Genomic DNA, 20,003 nt, shown 5'->3' on the forward strand with positions numbered 1-20,003 from the left:
GTGCCTGTTTTTAGTGCAACATACCTCTTGTGGCATGATTGAAGTCTATTGGTTGATAATGTTCTTTGGTGATGTGCCAGAACTGAAGATTCTGACATCCTGTTTGGAATTTAGATTGGAGAACTTGCAGTTGTCTCTGTAGCAACCAAGAGTAAAAGCAACAGCATCTTTAACTGATGAGTTCAGCTGGAAATTCATTTCATCATCATAGAGTGTGCTGTAAATTAATAGGATTTGAATAAGATGATTTTCTGTAGGAGAAATACTGATCTGAATAATAAATTTCAAGAAAAAGAAGTGCAGCTCACTGAAATTCTTCTGTGATAACATCACAAAGAGATGCATTCCATCCAGACTTGAGGTTTCATAATGGAGAATCTTAATATTATCCCTGTAGACCACAAAACATTCCAACATACTTAAAAAATAATATCATACCAGTCTGGAATCCCCAGTACCTTTTGTAATTCTGATTTCAAAAGGCGGAACTAAAGGCTTCACAGTATTTCAGGAAGGTTCCAAAGGGAATGTCCTCTGAGAAGACCTCTTTCTAGTTGTTTATCAAACTGTTGACAATATAGTCAAGGTGATATTGCAGGTCAATTTCAGAGGTGTGATCCAGTGTGATGGGAGAGTCTGTTCTTGGTACAAATCTGTAAGGCTGTAAATGTATTTCTCATGTTTAACCCTTTGTAAAGTGATTTATAATTCTTAGCTCATTTATTGCTCCTAGAAAATTCATCCATAAACCCAGCATGTTAAAAGACAACCCTGTAAATAATCCCACAAAAACATCTAGCTTGCTGGGGAAAGACAGAAGAGGGACAGAGGACTGTATTGCTGTGTTGGGCCTGGAGGAGGAGACATGCCTCCTTGGACATCCCTTTTGGTTTCTATGCTGGGCTCAGGGGATGGATAGAACACACTATCCCATATCTGCCAGCCAACTCAATTGCCTGCAGGCAGATTTTTATTGTCCACAGCTGCCGTCTAGTGCTTAAATACAAGGCTGTTGAAAGATGTAGGATAGCCAGTTTAGGCTTTAAAGCACAGGTGTAATGTGTGGCCCCTGTTCATAGGAACATAGTCCTGATAAAATGGCATTTAATAAAAAGAATCAGACAATCTCAAATAAGGTTAGATTTTGCAAGCCTTGATTCTTTAATCTGAGAATGGTTAACACATGATAGATTGTGTGTTACTGTGTGGTTGGCAAGGCCTAATCACTGACAAGTGTGCTGTTCCAGCTGTTTCTAGTAGAAGAGAGATAGAAAGGATGTTTGGTCCCTGGGATATTGTACTTGCCTCAAACTTGAAAGAGGTTGCTTTGTTTGTCTCTGGCTCTTTGAGATATTTCTTACAGAATCATTCTCAAGTCTTGCAATCTGTATTTGCCTCAGCTATACAACTGACACATGTTTCGTAGCAGGGGTAGCCAACATGGTGCCCTCCAGATGTTATTGGACTCTCATCTTCCATCAGCCACAGCCAGCAGGGTCAGTGGGCAGAGATAATCGGAGCTGCAGTCCAACAACATTTGAAGGGCACTATGTTGGCTTCCCTTGTCTTATGTGCTTCTTTATTGTAGACACCCTTTTTATAGACTCACAGAATTGTACGCTTGCAAGGGACGCCAAGGGTCATCTAGTCTAACCTCCTGCAATGTACTTACGCAGTTCATATGTGCACATACAAACTGTACGTCTGAATAAAAACATATCCTTTGTATGTGTGTCTTTAAAATATTTGCCATTTATCATTACAAATATTTATTACAGAAAAAGAAAATGCATGAAAAAGGTGAATTCACAAAACCAAAGCAAAGAACCAATATGGCCTTATGATCCCCTGCTTTTTCATTCCAAAATAGGAAGGTTATCCATATTTCAATTAACTTATTTTCGTATAAATTGTTTTCTCTTGCTTTGACACATTAAGTAAAGTTGGAGCTTGTAAGTAAGTCTCAAATCCCAAAAAATCCACACTGACAAAGGAGGGTATCCTTAAGCTGAAATTGACATTCCAACTGCTGCTAACAGTATAGTGGCCATTTCAATGTTCCCCTTAACAACACAGTCCTCTAACTAATGTAAGTTGATATTCAGTGGGTTCTTTAGAATCTCATATACAGTTAATTATTTGATGTTATCCAAGACATGATTCCAGAAATTCTTAGTTTTACAACACTCCCCAAAGATATGTGGGCAATATGCCTAGTGTTCATTACAAATATAAAATTATTTGCAAGGTATAAAATACCATCAATGCAAAGTCTTATAGTGATTTTATTTTAAATTGATTGTTATTATACTTTGTTCATTCTGTGCCGAATCCATTTCCAAGCTCTGTCTGGTATGTTGGTTCCCATTTTTTCTGATTCCCTTTCTCTTTTTTAGATAAAGTTTGAGAAGCAGTCTATAGGTGTTATCCACCTTTCCTTTGTGTACTTTAACACAGCACAGATAACACAGCACAGATAACACAGCACAGTTATCGAAATCTAATCAATTGCTGCTTATATATGCAGAATATACAAAATGAACAAGTAAATAAAAACATGCCATGGAATTGACCCCATTCTTTAGGTGAGGTATCCTTGAAAGGAAATGATTTGAGCCCCTCCCGCCTAACAAATATTGCCAAAGCAGTGCCTTTTTATGTGCAGTTCCCAATCCAGTGATGTGAACCATATACATGTTACCCACTGCATGATGTTTTGATAGAGTTTGCATGCGAGTATAGCAGATTAAAAGATAAAGTGCCAAGTGTCTGCCAAACATTTTCTTTGAGAATAATGAGACCAGTTTCTCCCTCCAGTTGCACAATAAACTTCTGGAGACAGAGCATCAGCTTGGGGAAGCCCATGGCCGGCTAAAAGAGCAGAGACAACTGTCAAGTGAAAAGCTGATGGACAAGGAACAGCAGGTGGCTGACCTTCAGCTAAAACTTTCACGGGCTGAGGAGCAGGTAGGAATTATAAGCAACATGCAATTCTTGCTTAGCTTTTAAATTATGTTCCATAGTAGGTATCTGGAATATCCTTTATCATATTGTTGGAACTTTAATAAAGTATAAGCCAGTACCCTATAAATGTGCAAGTTGCTTTGACAAATTAATCCAGAGAAGACTTTGAAGTCTCTTGACCACTTACAGTTTGGAAAAAAAATAGTAGGGACACAAATTATTAATCAGTACTAAAATAAAGGAGGACGGGAAGTCAGAATTGAACTGGCCACTGCAAAGAGGGTGAACAGGCACTGATCGTCTTCACAGGGCTCTGTGAGATGATCTCTCTGGAATTTGTGGAACGAGCCGTGGTTCATCTTTCTCTTGAACTGAGATCAGTAGCCCATCCTGCATGCTGCCAACAGTCTCTTCCCTCTGCTCCCCTTCCAGTACTTCTTTGGGATGTCCTGTGTGCTTCAGTTGTAGCTACACAGGGGTGGGGTGGGGATCCGAATGGTTTCAGTCTTAGCTAAAGAACTGTGCCTTCTAAAATCCCTTATTCTGTTCCCTCTCCTCTCTCTCCAATCTGAAGACATACAAGGTAGGTATGGTGATATATTTTTAATGGATCAAAGTATTGGTCCTCCTTGATTAAACAAGAGGTCTTTATTATTTACTTCCCCCTCAAGATTTGTCCTGGGGTTAAGGCAGTGGTCGCTATCTGGCTTTAACTAAACCTATGAAGATTGTTGTTATTGTTATCTAAGGCACAGCATGCAAAATTCTAATTATGTCAAAATTCTTATTAATGAAACAGAAGCCATTTTCTTTTTTTCACATGCAAATTTCCAGATGTAAAGCACCATGCCAAGTTACACACTTTTATTGTACTTTGGCACCTTTTGGAATAGAAAAAGTATTCCCTGGTGAAATACTGATACTTCATTTTGTCTAGTGCAAACCTAATACATGTCTTCTAAACTCATTTAAATGGTATCTATTGTAAACTGCTTCAGTATTAGACAAAATGATAAACGCTATTAAACTACTGAATTGTGCTTATCAGTTTTCAGTCAACAGTCTGTGACTATTTTTCTAAGCTAAAGGAGAAAGCAGCAAATGCAACTGAATTGCAGCATCAGTTAGATAAAATGAAACAGCAGCACCAGGAGCAACAGAATCTTCAGCAAAGCACGACAGCAAAGCTGCGAGAAGCCCAGGTAAGAGAGCTCATGCTCCTAGAAAAAAAGATCATGTTGGCAGTAGGTACAAGAGGTGGCAATATCAATGTCCTCTGATGCACCAGGTGAGCCCGCTACAAAAAAACAAGGATTTTACTCCTGTCATTTATTCATGCTTCAGTGACTTTTACATTGGATTAATGACACCCCAGTTTAAAAAAGCATTACAGCTGATGGACTGAAAACCTCAACTGGTTCAGAGTTTTGATGTTCATCTGCTGATGGTATAATGATATGTCAACCATATAAAATCTGTGCTGAAGTTATCTTCATTGGCTGCTAGATTTCTGAGGCCCAATCCAAGCTATGGGTCTTAACTTTTAAATCCATAAATGATCTGGGTCCTGTGTATCTCAGGGAGTAGTAGATCTTCCAATGAGGCCCTGTTTGAGGTATCATCAGTTGTGGACATCTGGTTGTCCTTAGCTAGCAGTCGTTGTCAGGGAAGGGCTGCTTTTTCGAACTTCACCTCTTTGAAGGTTTGGCAGTTTTTGAGTGCAGGGACTGAAAACTTGTCGCTTTTTTGGGGGGGGGGGTGGTCAGGTATTAGATTCAGTAAATTCTGTTTTGTGTTTTGCTCATTTTGAAACTGTTTTGATTGTCCTTCTGTTGTGGCTCTCTGGGTAGGTTTGTTGCCTGTTACATATTGTTTTTTAGACTTTAATCATTTTAATATGTTCTTACTGTAAACTGTGCCAGGAGCCATTATGGTTAAATGGCAATATCAAAATACAGTAAGTAAGTAAGTAAGTAAGTAAATAGAAATGTGTTATAATTAATTGAACTCTTTTATTCTCCTGCCACCCTCAAGAATGATTTGGAGCAAGTGCTTCGTCAGATTGGGGATAAGGATCAAAAAATCCAAAATCTTGAAGCCCTGCTGCAAAAGAGTAAGGAGAATATCACTCTGTTGGAAAAGGAAAGGGAGGATTTGTATGCCAAAATTCAAGCCGGTGAAGGAGAAACTGCTGTTCTTAACCAGCTACAAGAAAAGAACCACACATTGCAAGAACAGGTAAGATTTCTAAGGTAGAATTCTGGGTTCGTTTAAAAAGAGCTGTTGCTTTTCTGTTCGATTCACAAAGTGTGTCATGACTGAAATAGTAAAAATAAATAGAAAGAATGTTTAGGCATTTAAAAGATCAGACTCTTGTTTTTTTCCTTGTAAATTTGTTATTTTAATACTCTTGAATATGTGAAAAATTGTTCAGTACATGCAATGATATGATATTAGCCCTACCCATACTATAGAGTACCGACACCCATCTTGCTGATATTTTGTAGTTTAAACATATTATTTTCACATTGGATGTGATAATCTGATTCAGTGTTTGATGATGCTTTCCCCCTCTAATGTATATGTAAGATAAATACTTGAGTATGTTGTTTGTGGATACACTGATACAATCTGTTCCCATACTGCTACACCAGTATACCCTAGCCAAATTAGCATAACATTGTCAGAGTCCTGTGCTCCCGTAGCAGCAAAGTAGAAAGCAAAATAATGTCAGTAGAAGTAAGAGAGAACCTAGCAACACTGAAGGCCACTCCTTATAGCATTCAAGCAATAAGACTGCCCTGATTGTGCTTGCTGAAGATGACCCCAGATTAGTTATGCATGGAAGGCATCAGTCAAAGCCTGGTGAAGGCTAAATGACACCATTTAACAATACCATTATATCACCCACCTTGGTTCACATCCTTTCTTAGGCATAGTGCAAAACAGGAAGAGATGCCAACACCTTCTTTAGTACAGATCTCCATGGTACGTGTAGAAAGGTGGCAATTGATATATGCCATCAGGAGCTTCAGGTGTCTCTGTAGGCAAAGGCTTGTAGCCCTCAGCAGCCCAAACAGTGGATGGTAGTCCATAATCCACAAATGTTTTGCCAGAGGGAGAAGGAAGATTATTCTTGCTGCAGCAGTCGACCAGTTTCATATTCTTGTTAACACAAGAACTCCATGGAGAGCCAAAGTGTGGCAGACCTCTAGGGAGAAGAGCCAGTGTATGGTGTGTATATAAAATGACTTTCTTTGTAGGAATCAACCGAAAGTTGAGCTTCCACCAAGAACTCAAAAGGAGCTTAATAGGAGGGCTATAATCAGATAGACCCTTCTGAGTTAACTTCCTTACCCCTTACCCTTTTGATGCTTAAATTTTATAAATTGGTTTTGCAGCACAACTTTAATTTGCATTTGATTCTAGTAATAGTAGGGTAAACGTGTGAAGTCTATAGTAGTGCTTATCCTACTAAAATTATAAAAGAAAGGCCAACGGTCAGCGTTGGTCTTCATATTATAGAGTAGACAATATATTTTTGTAAGTTTCCCTGTTCTGATTATCCTTTTGTTTTCTTTATAGGTTACTCAACTGACGGAAAAACTGAAAAACCAGTCAGAAAGTCATAAACAGGCCCTAGAGAATTTGCATGAGCAAGTGCAGGAGCAGAAAGCTCACCTAAGAGCCTCTCAAGACCGCGTTCTCTCCTTAGAGGCAACTATAAGTGAATTAAATACTCAGCTAAGTGAAAGCAAAGAAAAAGTAATACAACTTGATTTGCAGGTAATTTAATTTTATGCTGCGTGCGAATCAAAATATATGAGGGGCAGGGATACTAGTTTAATTTCAGTAAGCCTGGTGACAGCAATCTATCTTGATCACCTTCAGAAATTTGCTTCTATAATTCCCTGAAATTAAACCAGTATCCATGCAAACATCGCTATTTTTTTTTAAAAAAGTTTGTAACTGTGTAACTTGCATGCTGCAGTTGTTTGCTCTTCATCAGTTAAACTACAGTTGGCACAATTCTTTGAGAGATGCTATGTGCTTTAAATATGTAGCATGGATGTGACCTTAGTGCTAATCAGAATTCAAATAGCTTTTGAGCTCTGATTTGCTCATCCAGTTGTTCCTACTTTTTCCTCTTTCCTCACCTGTGCATTGCCACTGCCCACCTTTTGGTTTGCACTTTGCCGCAACGTTTTGTCAGTTTGTTTTGGAAGCTCTTTTCTTTTAAAAGATCTCTCAAAGCAAATATTTTCACGTTTCTGGATGACAGGAGCTAGCTTGGGGCTATCAGTTCTGCTATAGTTAACGAAGCAAAGATTTGCATGAACAGCAAGCGTAGTTGACTTGAATCTGGCGATATTGCTGAACCATGTAATTTACCTGCAAATTACATTTGCATTGAACATCAAGGCAGGTTGGAGGAAGTATTATTATTGTCTCTTTATTGTCTTGCTATACGCTAAAGAGGGTTAGAAAACATAGAGCCAGAGTAATAAAAGACTTTGCTTTATGTTATTGGCTTTGTGGGTTAGAAGCTCTCCAGAGTTTGGTTAGTTCTATGGGCTTCTTTTTTGTACCAGCCCCTGGAACTGAAAAAATGCTATACTGGAGGAATGTTGGTTTAGCTGTTTTGAATTGAAAATAGGCTTAGAAAAGAATCTATGAAATTTTAAATCATTTCTGTGTTAAAAGTCAGTTTAAAACTCAGAAAAACTAAGGTACGTTTGGAAAGTTCTTCAAAAATACTCACAATTGGCAACCCATTTTTGGAATTAAACTGATGAATTGTGGCTTTTCCCTGAATTGATGAACAGTTGAATTGCTGTGATGAATTCTGTTTTAGCGGCATCTTTTGGAAGAATAATTGATTTAATTGGTATCAGAATACTTAGTAAACTGCTTACTTCAGGAAAATAAAAGTAGTTTAAAGAAACTGCAGTTGTTGTAATATTAGTGATTGACACTGAAGCACTTGCTTAATTCTCTGTCAGGTAAAAGCAAAGACTGAATTGCTTCTATCAGCAGAAGCAGCTAAAGCTGCTCAAAGAGCAGATCTCCAGAATCACTTGGACACTGCCCAGAATGCATTACAAGATAAACAGCAGGTGAGAGAAACAACAAGGTCATGTAAAATGCCTTCATGATTAACAATGATAATCTGATATGCTTAAAACCAGATCACTTGGGGAAATCTTGTATATAATAATATAACTCTGTGATGACCTCTATGGTTGAAATTGTTAAAACAATATTGTTAAGCTATTTTTTTTAATGAAATATGAAGGGAGATGCATACATGATTTACTACAATTGTGAATGAACTGTAGTGGAAGAAAATGGGTCAGATTTGACTCGATTCACACAACTTTTTAGGATTGTCTGAAGCCACTGTGGGAATGTCAATCAGCTAATGAATGTGTGGGTGTGTGTAAAATTCAGAAGTTAATACTTCTTTTTTATTTGTTTGTTGTATTTATATATCTGTCCCATAATGGAGTTCTCTGGGTGGCTCATGAAGTAAATTAAGCAGTTCTTTGGGTCCTAGCCCATATTTTTCAGCTGGGAATGAATTTTCCTTGATGCATATTGGCTAATGAAACAATTTATGGCCTCTTAAACTTGAAGAAGAAGTATTTTTTTATATGCATTTTTGTGTTTTTATATTGTAAACTGCTCTGTGATTTTTGGATGAAGGGCAGTATGGAAATTTTAATAATAATAATACTTTAAAAATGAATTAGTTAAGGGCTTTCAGCTGCAAAGTAATATTTTTTTGCTGTTAAACATGTGTGACAGTTACGGGGATTCTCTAAAAATTACCCTTTTCAATGTTTATTAAAAGGAGCTAAATAAGGTCAGTACACAGTTGGATCAGGTTACTGCTAAGCTGCATGACAAACAAGAATTCTGTACTCAGCTGGAAGCCAATCTTAAAGAGTACAAAGAAAAGCATCTTCATTTAGAGCAGAAAAATGAAGAACTGGAAGGTCAGCATAAGGTTAGCATCTAGGAACCTTATTATTATTATTATTTGTTCATATGCTGCATATATGATACGTGCATTATCAACATTGGCAAAGTGAGGATGGTATGAGTGGAGAATTGCTTTGAAGGTAGGATCAACTTTTTATTCACCTGATTCAATGGCCACCAAATATAGAACAAAGAAAAAGAAAAGGAAGGAGAAAAAGAAAAGAAAAGGTCTCCAAATTGTAAGGGATGTAGGGGGGAAATGAAGGTTTCCTAAAAATGCTATGGCACAAAAGCCAGTGAGTAGCACTGCTTCAGTAATGTACTTGCCTTTACAACAGTAAAGGACTAAAGTTTGGAGGTTATTTGACGTTTGACTGCCTCTTTGAAAGCAAAGTTTTAAAAACAGCACTTTTAATAACAATTGCCAGTTCACATTTAATCACAAAATTTGTGTAAGCTTCCCTGAAATATGTGTGGAACAACATCTGTCAAAATAAAAACACGATTTCTTTTCAGAACAAATGGACAGAAGGGGGAGGGGGAGGGGGAATATTTTTCAGAAGTAGCATTTTGGGTGTAACTTCATTATTATTATTCATTGAGTGCCACAGCTGGACTGTCAGTGTGGGTGAGGCATATTTGATTCCTAAACATCACATAGCAGAGATGATATCCTGCTCTGCAGTGTGTTTTAGTGGGTGAGACTGGTGTTGATCAAAGTCAAGTTCAGGTTTAAGCAGGATATGTTGCTTAAGGATAAATATTTGGATTGTATGTAAGGATCTTACCCAAGTAATCTCGAAAGTGGCCATTTCTTTGAATATTTGTGGTCTTCTCCTTCTTAAATGTGGGGAAAGGTTTTGAATTTGTTTCTATCTGTTACTGGGGGAATTAAAGAAAGGAGACCACGCCGTTAAAATATCATGTGTATATGCTATACAAGATAACAAGTCTTGCCCTCTGCTTACTTAGAAGAATGGGATTTTTTTTTTTTAAAAAAAAAACTTCTTAAAATTGTGGCAGTTTATTTTGTGAAAAATGTTAACCTTCTGAAATCTTCCATTTCAGAAACTTGAATCTGACATTCTTGAAGTCATGGGAAGTAAGGAAAAGGCACTTCAGGAGCTACAGGAGCAAAGGCAACAATGCACAGACTTAAGTCTGAAGGCTGCAGAACTGACCAAACAACTAGATAGAGAAAGAGAAATGTATGCTAAATATCTTAAAACATACTACGTTCCAACTTTGGATTGAAGTGTTATGGGTACCCCAAGCATTTTTGTTGCAGAATGCTTCTTCTTTTCCCTCACCCCCACCTTGGGATTATAGCAGGGTTGGAGATTTAAGTGCAGAAAGCTAGAAACGGCACATATTTTTGCTCCCTTAACTCACATGCCCTGCATTTTAGCAGGAAACATTTCTCCCTTCTGCTGCCAGCTGCCAGCACACCTAACTGTATGCTTTGCTCATCTGATCAAGATGCATTATGGTGTCTCTGATTATGCCACAGTTACTTAGACACATCACAGTAACACATGTCCTTCCAGTGATGGTCAGTGGTGGTCCAGTGAACCGTACCACTGGCCTACCGAGTTCCGTTTTGCCTATTCTGATTGGCAGAGACTCTCCAAGGCCTCAGACATGTATTTGTCAGTGCTTCTACCAAAAATCATTTTATAAGATGCCATGAATTGATCCTAGGCACTTATATGTGCAAAACCCATGCTCTGCTCCTGAGCTGTGCTCTCCACAAGTGCAGTGCAGGGATTTGTTATTGGTTTGTCCTCATCAGATAATTCAGATCTATTGAAATGTCAATGATAAACTGCTTTCACTATTTGTACCAAGTTTTATGAATAAATTGTTTTGAATAAGCAACAAGAATACAAATAAGATTAGTTGAAATTCACACAACTGACCAAGCAGACCTGCATTTTATTACTTATCTATTTATGAATTTCCTTTTACATGTTTCTCAATATACCACAAAACAGCTAAAAATAGTTTTAAAAGCAGTACAAAAAGCAACTTCACCTTAAAGACAATAAAAAATGGGCACATAAGGGAGATTTTTTTTAAAAAAGCCAGTTGGAAAAGCTTATTGAAACAAAAATGTCTTGAATTGTTTCTGAAAAGTTCAGATAGCGAGCCTCGGTAATATCTCATCAGGACGGCTGTTCCACAAAACGGGGGCAGAGTTACGGAAGAGTTTGTGTATTTCTAAATGGAAAAGAGTTGAATCGAAATGGCTCTTCATTCTAGAATTTGCATTTCAACTCATAATATATAGTTTATTGGTGCTGCCAGCATATCATTTAGCTATCAGGAGATGAAAAGAAAGCTTAAAACATTAGTTATTTAAGGGGATAACACATGTGACCCACTTGTTATATTTTATGTGTGAATGTTGGCTTATGCTGCAGTTTAGTATTGAACTATTTTTATTTCCCCCCCTCTGTATAGAATATCTAGTACCAAATTAGATCTACAAAAGAAATGTGATAGCCTGGAAGAAGCGAACAAGCAGATATTGAAGCAAGAAGAAGAAAATGGAAGACTGAAATTGGATATTGAGAAATTACATCAAGATTCAGACAGACGTCACAAGGAACTGGATGGAAGGCTGCAAGCGGTGACAGAGGATTTGCAGAAGATGAAGTTGGAAAAAGATACTCTATTAAAGGAACTTGAAGTTATCAAAGACAAATTGTCAAAAAGCACTGAATCTTTGAAAGAAGCCAAAGATGAATTGGAAAAAGAGAAACAGAAAGGAAAGGCAGCAGTGGCAGAAATAGTGAGTCATGAATTTTTAAACAAATAGAGATTTCCTGTGCGACTGATTTGTGCATCTATGAATACTAGCTGTGCTTTGCTACTTGCTGTGAGATTTTAGGGCAGTATGCCAGGACTGGTGAAGCTGACAATGGGAAATTAATACTCTCAAGTATACTAAATTGAGCTTTTCACTAATTAAGTGTATTATCTTGGCCTGCACGTGTGTGGTTCTTTTGGGCACTGACTGAATTAGATGTCCATCTGCTGTGATTTATTTTTGAATGGCATTGGAAAGAATTGGGAGAGGTAATGAAACAGGTTTGTTTGATGTGGTTTGTGGAAGAAATGCAACTAAAAGTGTATGAAATATCTCTGTGTTTTTGGCAGTGGGGATAACCCAGTTAATTAAGGAACACTGTCATAACTTTAAAAAGATGCCCATATGTTTTCCTGAACATGATATAGAATTCCTTATGTTGTATTATATATAAACAGATACTAAAGTAACAATTTTCACTCTCTTGTGGGCGTTTTGAGGCCTTTTAGAAAGGCAAGTGACCCTAGTACCCTGTTGGAGATGAGCGGCAGGAAAATTGAGTAAGCACCTGTTGTTATGAATATGACAACTGAAATTGCTGGCTTTGAGGGGGGAAAGTAATATCTGCTAGAAGAAATTATAAACAATATGATGATATCAGCTGGTGTAGGGCAGTATGACCCATGCCTTAAAAAATAAAACCACATCTATTTTGAAAGATGATATTATCCATGTATTTCCTCTCTTACCTGATTTCTGTGTAGGCCAACATTAGAGTACAATAGTAATATACATTTGATGAAATTTCTGTTTTTGAAAGCATATAGAAGCTTTTTCCTCAGAATTTCATTTTCTTTTTTTATGATGACAATATATTCTCTTAGTGTGATGCATTCTAAAACATTTAATATGTGTAAATTAATATTTTTTCCTTATTTTATACCAGTTATACACAAAACTTTTATTTAATGCTGCAAAGATTTCAAATCTATGCAGAGGTGCTGTATTAGGAATTTTTTTACCCTAAAAATTGTATGATTCAGTGCTTAAAACCAAAACAATAAAAGAATCCTTGAAATTAGTTGAGTTCTTATTTTTAAAAAGGTTTCCCTTCCTCCCCCTGATTACTGTTGTTAAAGTTTGTTTCCAAAAACTTAATTTTCACTCATCAATTAAATGTAAAAGTATAAAAATGCTTACAGTGCAAGTCTGTACATTTCTACTCACAAGTAAGTTCCATTGAGTTTAATGGGGCAAACACATGAGTAGATACAAGATGGCAGCCTTGGCTTCTAACATAACTGGTTTTGTTACTGACCTTTATGATGAACAGTGTTAAATGAAAAGGGTCCATTGTGAAAAGAGAAAAGTTCTCATTGTTTATTAGTGCTGTAGATTATTACCTTTGTTTCTTTCACAACCAACCTTGTGGTGCCAGGTTGTGATCTACACAGTATCTCTGTCTATCTATCTGTCTGTCTGTCTGTCTATCTATCTATCTATCTATCTATCATCTTCACTATTTATTTATTATACTCAGTTTCTTTGAAACTGTCCATTGTTTTCTACTGAATGGGATTTTAAAAGCTGTTAGAATTCATTGCTGAAACTTCCCAATTTTTTTTCCAAAAAAAGAGAAAGGTCTATATTTTGGAAATTTTACGAGCTCACCAGTCATTCTTTTCACACAGGAGAAATCTTGTCAAGAAGCTAGACATCAACTCCAGCTTCAGTCGGAATCTATAGCTAAAGAGCAGAATGAACTGAAAAACTCGCTGGAAAAGCAAGAAGGGGTAATACTGACTTTTTGACCGCAAGCATGTGAAATCAGCAATTGCTTTATCAAATAGTTTTTGCTAGAATCAAACCCGGAAAGAGAGAGACAGAGTGCTAACTTTCCACAAGACTATACCCAAAACAGATTTCACTTAATAAAATTGTGGACGATCGCTCCAAGATTAAATAGCTGTTGTGTTCATGTTCATGTGTTAACTCAGAAAAGTATGAGCACGGACCTAGGAATCTTGCAATATTCTATTTCTACAACCCAATTCATAAAGTGGGTTTTTAAAAAATGCTCAGTTTAGCTCAGATGATGGATAACGACATAGCAGTGTCCTCTCCAAGGCATAATGTTTAAAGCAGCAGCATGAAAATAATACTACATCTGGTAAAGATAATACAGAGTACTGTTCTGCTTTTCTTCTCTATGTAGATCTCCAAGCAGCTGGCAACAGAGCTTGATTCAGCGCGTGCGCAAGTCCTGCAGATTCAAAGTGTCCTGAAAGAAAAAGAAAAGAACGAGCAGCAGTTGCAGTTGAAGGTGAAAGAACTGAAGGAATCTTTTGACCAGAAGAAAAAGCAAAATGAAACACAGCAAGCTGAATTGAAATCAGCTCTCTTAGAAAAGGTAAGAGCCCACAGCATACAAAGAGGGTTTGCTACCAGTTTGGATTGATCTGAGCACTGCTGTCTTCTGAATACATTTAACAAAATTAAATAAACCATAGGTATTTATAGGTATTTATTTTATAGGGACAAGTATTGTAAAGTTCTCTGTAAACTGAACAGCGAAAATATTAGCAATAACGCAAATAGAAAATGTTCGTGCTTGTATGTTTCCATGTTACTCTTTATTATGTATAAAGAAAACTCTTCTTGTGTGTGTGTGTTAGGCAGAACTGGAGAATAAACTGCAGCAGCAGATAACATTGTCAGCACAAGAGCTTACGGCAGAGAGAGAAAAGATAGCAGAGCTACAGAAGACACATAAAAAGACCCAAGAGAACATGGAAAAACTTCAGTTGGATTTTTATGGCAAAGAATCTGAGCTCTTGGCTACACAACAAGATCTTCAGGTACATTACATCACTTTTAAGGCTATAGGGCATCTTTTCTCACTGTGTGCAGTGTAGTGTTCCTGTGCCTTTTAAATTGGCAATTAGAGGATACAAGTGGAATCTGCAGCAAAATACTGCAGTGTGGAATGCTCCTGTTCTCTCTTCCAATTGCTCTTTTTTGGGGGGGGAAATGTTAGTGTCTAAGGTGTATATACTGCAAAACATTTGTAAGGAAACAAGAAAGACCTTGATAAAGTGCCTGTTATATGAAGTGCTAACTTTGAGGGTAAATAACCTATAAATACTGAGTTGTCTGAACTATGATAATGGCACCCTCTGCTGGAATATTTGGGAGAAATACTTCTGATTTGTGTTTTTTTCCCATTTTCCTTATAACTAAAGCTATAGCAGGATTTAAGACATTTTTAAATTAAACTAGCTTTATACTTAAGTCCTCTAGCCATCGTATATGTAATCCTGAACACAACTAATGGAAAGGATTACAACCAACAGCAGCAGAAGTATCATTCTCTAACAATATTACATATTTAAAGTTTTTTTTTATTTTTGGTTTATGCTGGACATATATGGGTTTTGTTTTGCATTCATTGAGAGTTAGCCTGCTTTGATCATTAAAGCAGTAAATGCTCATTTCACTGCAGATGCAGTGCTGGCCGCATTTATTTATTAGAAAATTTTATACCTAATCTTCTAACTGAAGTTCTCAAAGCGGATTTCAATCTATTCAAATTATAACAAGAATGACTTACAATGTTGGAGTCCTTCACCTGATCTATGGCTTCTGTCAGTCATAGTTTATGGCTCCCGGCAGCAGATGCAAGAGGCATGGAGTTGGGGGCAAAAGTGCTTCAGGCCATTTATGATATATTAATATTAGTTATGTGATCTAGGGTGCTATTAGAAGTTGGGGCAAAGGGAAGAAGACAACCTCAGGTTCTTCTCCCCCACCCCCACTAATATTGTTTGGCATCCTCCATTCACTCCCCACCCAAATGATTTCCTTTCTCCTCATCCTCACATCATTTTAGCTACTACTTCTTTCACTGTCTGGGAGAAGGTTTATAGGAAAACACATACCTGAAGTTTCCTCTGCCAAATTGATAGTTTATGGCACAATCTACTGTTCAGCTGTGCTTATCAGAACTATGGAACAAACACATCACAACATATCTGGCACTAGGGAGATGGAATGGCCCAACCTCCGTGCAATGTCTAGAGATTTTGAAATGGCTCTAGGAAAGCAGCTACGACTGCAGCCGTTTGCGTGGTTTGTATGGCAGCTTGTGCAGAGACCCAAATCGAAAGTGAGGGCCTTCCAAGACTCAGATGACATGTGGTAGGGGAAGTGGGACGATGGCATCAGTTCAAAATAATCCTTTTATTTGCACTCTAAATTTTGTATCAGCATTTATTAATATTATTTCTTCATGTTTGTATTCGGAGCTGAATTGGAATTGTTGCATATTGCTAACAGGTTTTTTTTTACTATTAAAATCAACTCCTGTTTCTTCACATTAATGCATAATCATATCTGCTACTGTGACTGGCTGACTGCAACTTTAGCTGTGTTTTTCAAAAATTCAGTCCACAGAGGAGAAGCTTGCCTTGGCCCAAGAAGAATTGGTTTCAAACAGAAATCAAATTAGTAATCACAATCAGTTGATCAAAGAACTTAAGACTGCAAGATCTACATTAGAGCAGGATGTGTCCAATAAAGAACAACAACTGAAAGAGCAGAATAAACTATTACAGGAAATACAGAAAGACAAGGTAATTTATTTTTTATTTAATGATGATATGCCATGTGGCTTTGGTTCTATATGCAATTGTTAAGTTTCACTGAAGCTTATTTATGAGGAAACATGCATGTTTTCACTGCTGGACTGATTTGTCATCATTTGGTTAGAAGGCGATGCTTTTCTGCCATGTCAAAATTGATACTGTTAGAATATGTATGTAGAGTAGAAATACACTAGAACAGGATTTTAAAGAGGCATCTCTTTACCTCCAGAAAATGATCATTGCTTTCTAAATCAGTTAAAAGTGGTCTCTTAAAAATACCTGTCCATTTCCTCTGCTTCAAGGCTGGAAAAGAAACGGATCTGGCTAACGAAAGATCTAAAACAACTGAGCTTCAGAACATAAGCACCAAACTGGAAAAAGAAAATTCCAAACTAAGAGAAGAAGCCAGAACCTGCAAACAGGAATTGGAAAAAGTATGTTGAGATGCTACTCCATTTATGCTGGGCCACTTCTTTCGTTCAGCGTATTACCATTTCACTCAAAAGTTCCCTGCCTGCTTACTCTGGTGAACTTTCTCACCTTTCTTGCCAACTGCATTTACCCTTCCGTATCTGTAGACCTTGTGTTGGTTTTTAATTAATGTGAGTACTGTATTTGGCTATGCTGCTTTTTACTTCACCTCCCGAGTTTAATCCTTCCTACAGGTGCCTTTTTTCAGGTCCGAATTATAGATTAAACTGGCAACATTTACACCTTGGAGAAAAAAGCAGCTATATCTTCTTTGGGATCAAATAGAAATGGGTTGAGGTGGTGGGTGGGGAAAATGGATTTCCAGCATAAAATTATGATGGGAAGCATGTCCTTGCTCTGGGCCCCTGGCTGCTTTTTCTTCAAATAAAAACAGCCAGTTTAAGCATGTTTTTTTGAAAGCGTTTGTAACATAAGATGTATTCCTCCCCCACCCCAGTCAATTGCTGACTGTGTCCATTTATGTTTGTATGCTCTCTGCTGCTGCATATGTTGCACTCTGGTCAGTGACCGAATAAATCGATTCATTCATTCATTCAGCTTCTCCTCCTGCCTGCCAGCAGAACTTCTCCTAACCCCCCCCCTTGAGATGTGAAATTGAGCTCCCCCAAAATATTGTAAGCAGTTCGGCAAATGGTTAGGAATGAGGCAAAAAGACACATTCATCTGGTTTTTAAACTTAACCTGTTAAGATATAGAAAATAACTCACTTGAATTTTTGTCTTGTTCTGTTCTGAGAATTATACTATTTCATGGGAAATAGTATGATTTCAGATTAGCTCTCACCCAAGTATTATTTTTGTCATTGTAAATACTGTATGTTTTTAACAGGAGATAACAAATTTAAAAGATGCCAAACAACTATTGATCAAGCAGAAACTGGAATTACAGGGAAAAGTTGATAACATTAATTCAACTCTTGAGCAGGAGAAAAAGAACCAAGAAGTTATCAAAGATCAGTTGAAAAAGAGAGAAGAAGAAATGAAGAAGAAATGTGCTGAGATTGAGGCAAAACTGGTTGGTATATCTATTACGAGAGTACTTAATATGTATCCATGCTTAAATATGTTTAAGCATCTGTTCAGCAGTTTCAACTTTTGTAGCTGGAGTCATTCAGGGTGCTGCCCTCCCAGGTCAGGTGGAAAAGTCCAGCAAGGCAGAGGACTCACAGCCAAGATGGTCTCTTATCTATTATCAGAGTCTTTTAATCCAAGATATTTAACCTGCTCAATTTAACTTACTATGTATCAGGGAGAATTCCATATTAAGTAAGACAAAACACAGAGGCTTCTATCCTAATTTCCCATGAGCAGAACGCCATTCATGAGATACCGTTGCTGGTGGAATGAAGAGAAAGTTATTTTCACTGATTTCTCCTTTCTCACTGGCTTCCCCTGTTTATTTCAAAAATCTGCTATGGTGGTTGGAGTGACAGTGTTATGGAAGGCTGAGGTGGAAGTTACTTACTCCCATATTCTGCTGTTGGATTGGAGTCACTTTTATGAAGGGAAGCAATTTGGGATCCTAGCCAGGATTTCAATATTTTTTCCATAGCAAGAAGAGTTAGATATGCAGAATGGGGTGGTTCCCTCTTTGGCTACAATCCCAGGGGTAAAATATCATCTGAACAGACCTGTTGTTGTTGTTATTATAAGAAAAATACTTACATTTTAAAAAATGTTTTTATTGACTTAGCAAGCTGAGAAAAAGGAAAAAGATGAGCAATATAAAAGTCATGAGGAGGCTGAGGGTAAACTCAACATGCAGATCACAGCTTTAAATGAAAATCTGGGTACGGTGAAGAAAGAGTGGCAAAGCAGCCAAAGAAGAGTTAGTGAATTAGAAAAACAAACAGATGATTTACGTGGAGAGATTGCAGTACTGGAAGCCACAGTGCAAAATAACCAAGATGAGAGGAGAGTCCTGCTGGAAAGGTAAGTCAGTGAGTTAGAGGCAGAATAATATGTTTTTGTGTATGTATGTGGTGACTTCTGTTTTTATAATAGAATGGGGAAAACTTCCAATTGTGTAATTTTGTGCTAAAAACAAATTATAATGGAAATAAATAAGCTTATGCAGTCAGAATAAATCACCCAAATTGACAGAGAAGCTAAAATTCAAAATTCTAACACTGACCCTCCTTTTATGTAAAATTTTGACTGCCCTGTGCATGTATTGCATATGGTGACTTACTCCTGGAACATAACCAGCCACTTGACACAGGAAGCCAACTCAGTTCTTGTTCAATGTAGACTTCTTAATGGTCTTATTTGTTTCTACAATAAGGGAAGGCTACCTTACTAGTATGGTTGAAACCACGTTGGAATAGGGATTCACACAGTTTGAAATGTAGCTTCAACTCAGAAAGTGTTGGAATGGAATAGTTCTCTCACTAATATAAAGGAAACCAGAAGGATCGATTTCCTGCCCACCCTTGGTTCTTGACAATAGTCTGAGGGCAGGTTAGCAGTATGAATTCGCATGTGAATGATGGTTTTATTTTTCCTCAGTTTACGGCATTGTAATAGCATTATGATTTCTTCTTTAGGTGCCTTAAAAGTGAAGGAGAAATTGAAAAACTTCAGAGCAAATTGATGGATGCACGAAGAAAACTGGATGACACTACTGCAGCCATGCAAGAGCTAGGCAGAGAGAACCAGTCACTGCAGGTATTTCATTTTGGTGCCTAAAGACAGACTCTGCACTACCTTTAAATTTATTAAAGTAAACAGTGCTCTTTGCTAAGTTGTTCAGGGGAGTCAAGTAGATGGGTAGAGGAGAGGAACCAAATGTGGTAAGAATGATGTGGTTATGTGTAAAATTATATGCAACAATTCTGGGTTGTGTGGGTGTGTATAACACTTGCTGTTGAATTTCCATGAAGTAGCTTTGACGTGATTTGGGTTTTCGATTTAATGTTCATAAAAATCTCTACTCTTACATTTTATAGATCAAACATTCACAAGCCCTGAATCGGAAATGGGCTGAAGATAATGAGGTTCAGAATTGCATGGCCTGTGGGAAAGGTTTTTCCGTAACAGTAAGAAAGGTATGTATGTCTGGGAATATCTTCTGTAGAAGTGTGTGTGTGTGTTGAGAATTATTTTTGT

The 20,003-nt window shown here is 37.3% G+C and overlaps 1 protein-coding gene and 2 long non-coding RNA genes across 4 annotated transcripts in view; 1 reads left to right on the top strand and 2 right to left on the bottom strand.

Annotated features, from left to right (window-relative positions):
* The window catches only part of EEA1 (early endosome antigen 1), a 46,817-nt gene that overhangs the window by 21,334 nt on the left and 5,480 nt on the right, over positions 1 to 20,003 (top strand). For both annotated transcript variants that reach the window (XM_079993439.1, XM_079993440.1), the window contains 17 exons: positions 2,818 to 2,967; positions 4,047 to 4,166; positions 4,999 to 5,202; positions 6,550 to 6,750; positions 7,968 to 8,081; positions 8,819 to 8,974; positions 10,018 to 10,157; positions 11,413 to 11,743; positions 13,453 to 13,554; positions 13,977 to 14,171; positions 14,437 to 14,619; positions 16,207 to 16,392; positions 16,707 to 16,838; positions 17,725 to 17,910; positions 18,589 to 18,827; positions 19,442 to 19,562; positions 19,844 to 19,942. In XM_079993439.1, the coding sequence (XP_079849565.1) occupies positions 2,818 to 2,967; positions 4,047 to 4,166; positions 4,999 to 5,202; positions 6,550 to 6,750; positions 7,968 to 8,081; positions 8,819 to 8,974; positions 10,018 to 10,157; positions 11,413 to 11,743; positions 13,453 to 13,554; positions 13,977 to 14,171; positions 14,437 to 14,619; positions 16,207 to 16,392; positions 16,707 to 16,838; positions 17,725 to 17,910; positions 18,589 to 18,827; positions 19,442 to 19,562; positions 19,844 to 19,942 (2,859 nt within the window). The remainder of the gene's footprint in view (positions 1 to 2,817; positions 2,968 to 4,046; positions 4,167 to 4,998; positions 5,203 to 6,549; positions 6,751 to 7,967; positions 8,082 to 8,818; positions 8,975 to 10,017; positions 10,158 to 11,412; positions 11,744 to 13,452; positions 13,555 to 13,976; positions 14,172 to 14,436; positions 14,620 to 16,206; positions 16,393 to 16,706; positions 16,839 to 17,724; positions 17,911 to 18,588; positions 18,828 to 19,441; positions 19,563 to 19,843; positions 19,943 to 20,003) is intronic.
* LOC307225591 lies at positions 25 to 6,037 on the bottom strand. The gene is made up of 2 exons (XR_013843102.1): positions 5,876 to 6,037; positions 25 to 217 (listed from the first exon to the last, which is right to left on the bottom strand). It is a non-coding gene; the product is annotated as an uncharacterized lncRNA (long non-coding RNA).
* LOC307225584 lies at positions 7,733 to 11,390 on the bottom strand. The gene is made up of 3 exons (XR_013843095.1): positions 10,342 to 11,390; positions 9,738 to 9,831; positions 7,733 to 7,825 (listed from the first exon to the last, which is right to left on the bottom strand). It is a non-coding gene; the product is annotated as an uncharacterized lncRNA (long non-coding RNA).

Source organism: Podarcis cretensis (genome assembly GCF_951804945.1).
Source record: "Podarcis cretensis genome assembly, chromosome: 10".
Taxonomy (NCBI): domain Eukaryota; kingdom Metazoa; phylum Chordata; class Lepidosauria; order Squamata; family Lacertidae; genus Podarcis; species Podarcis cretensis.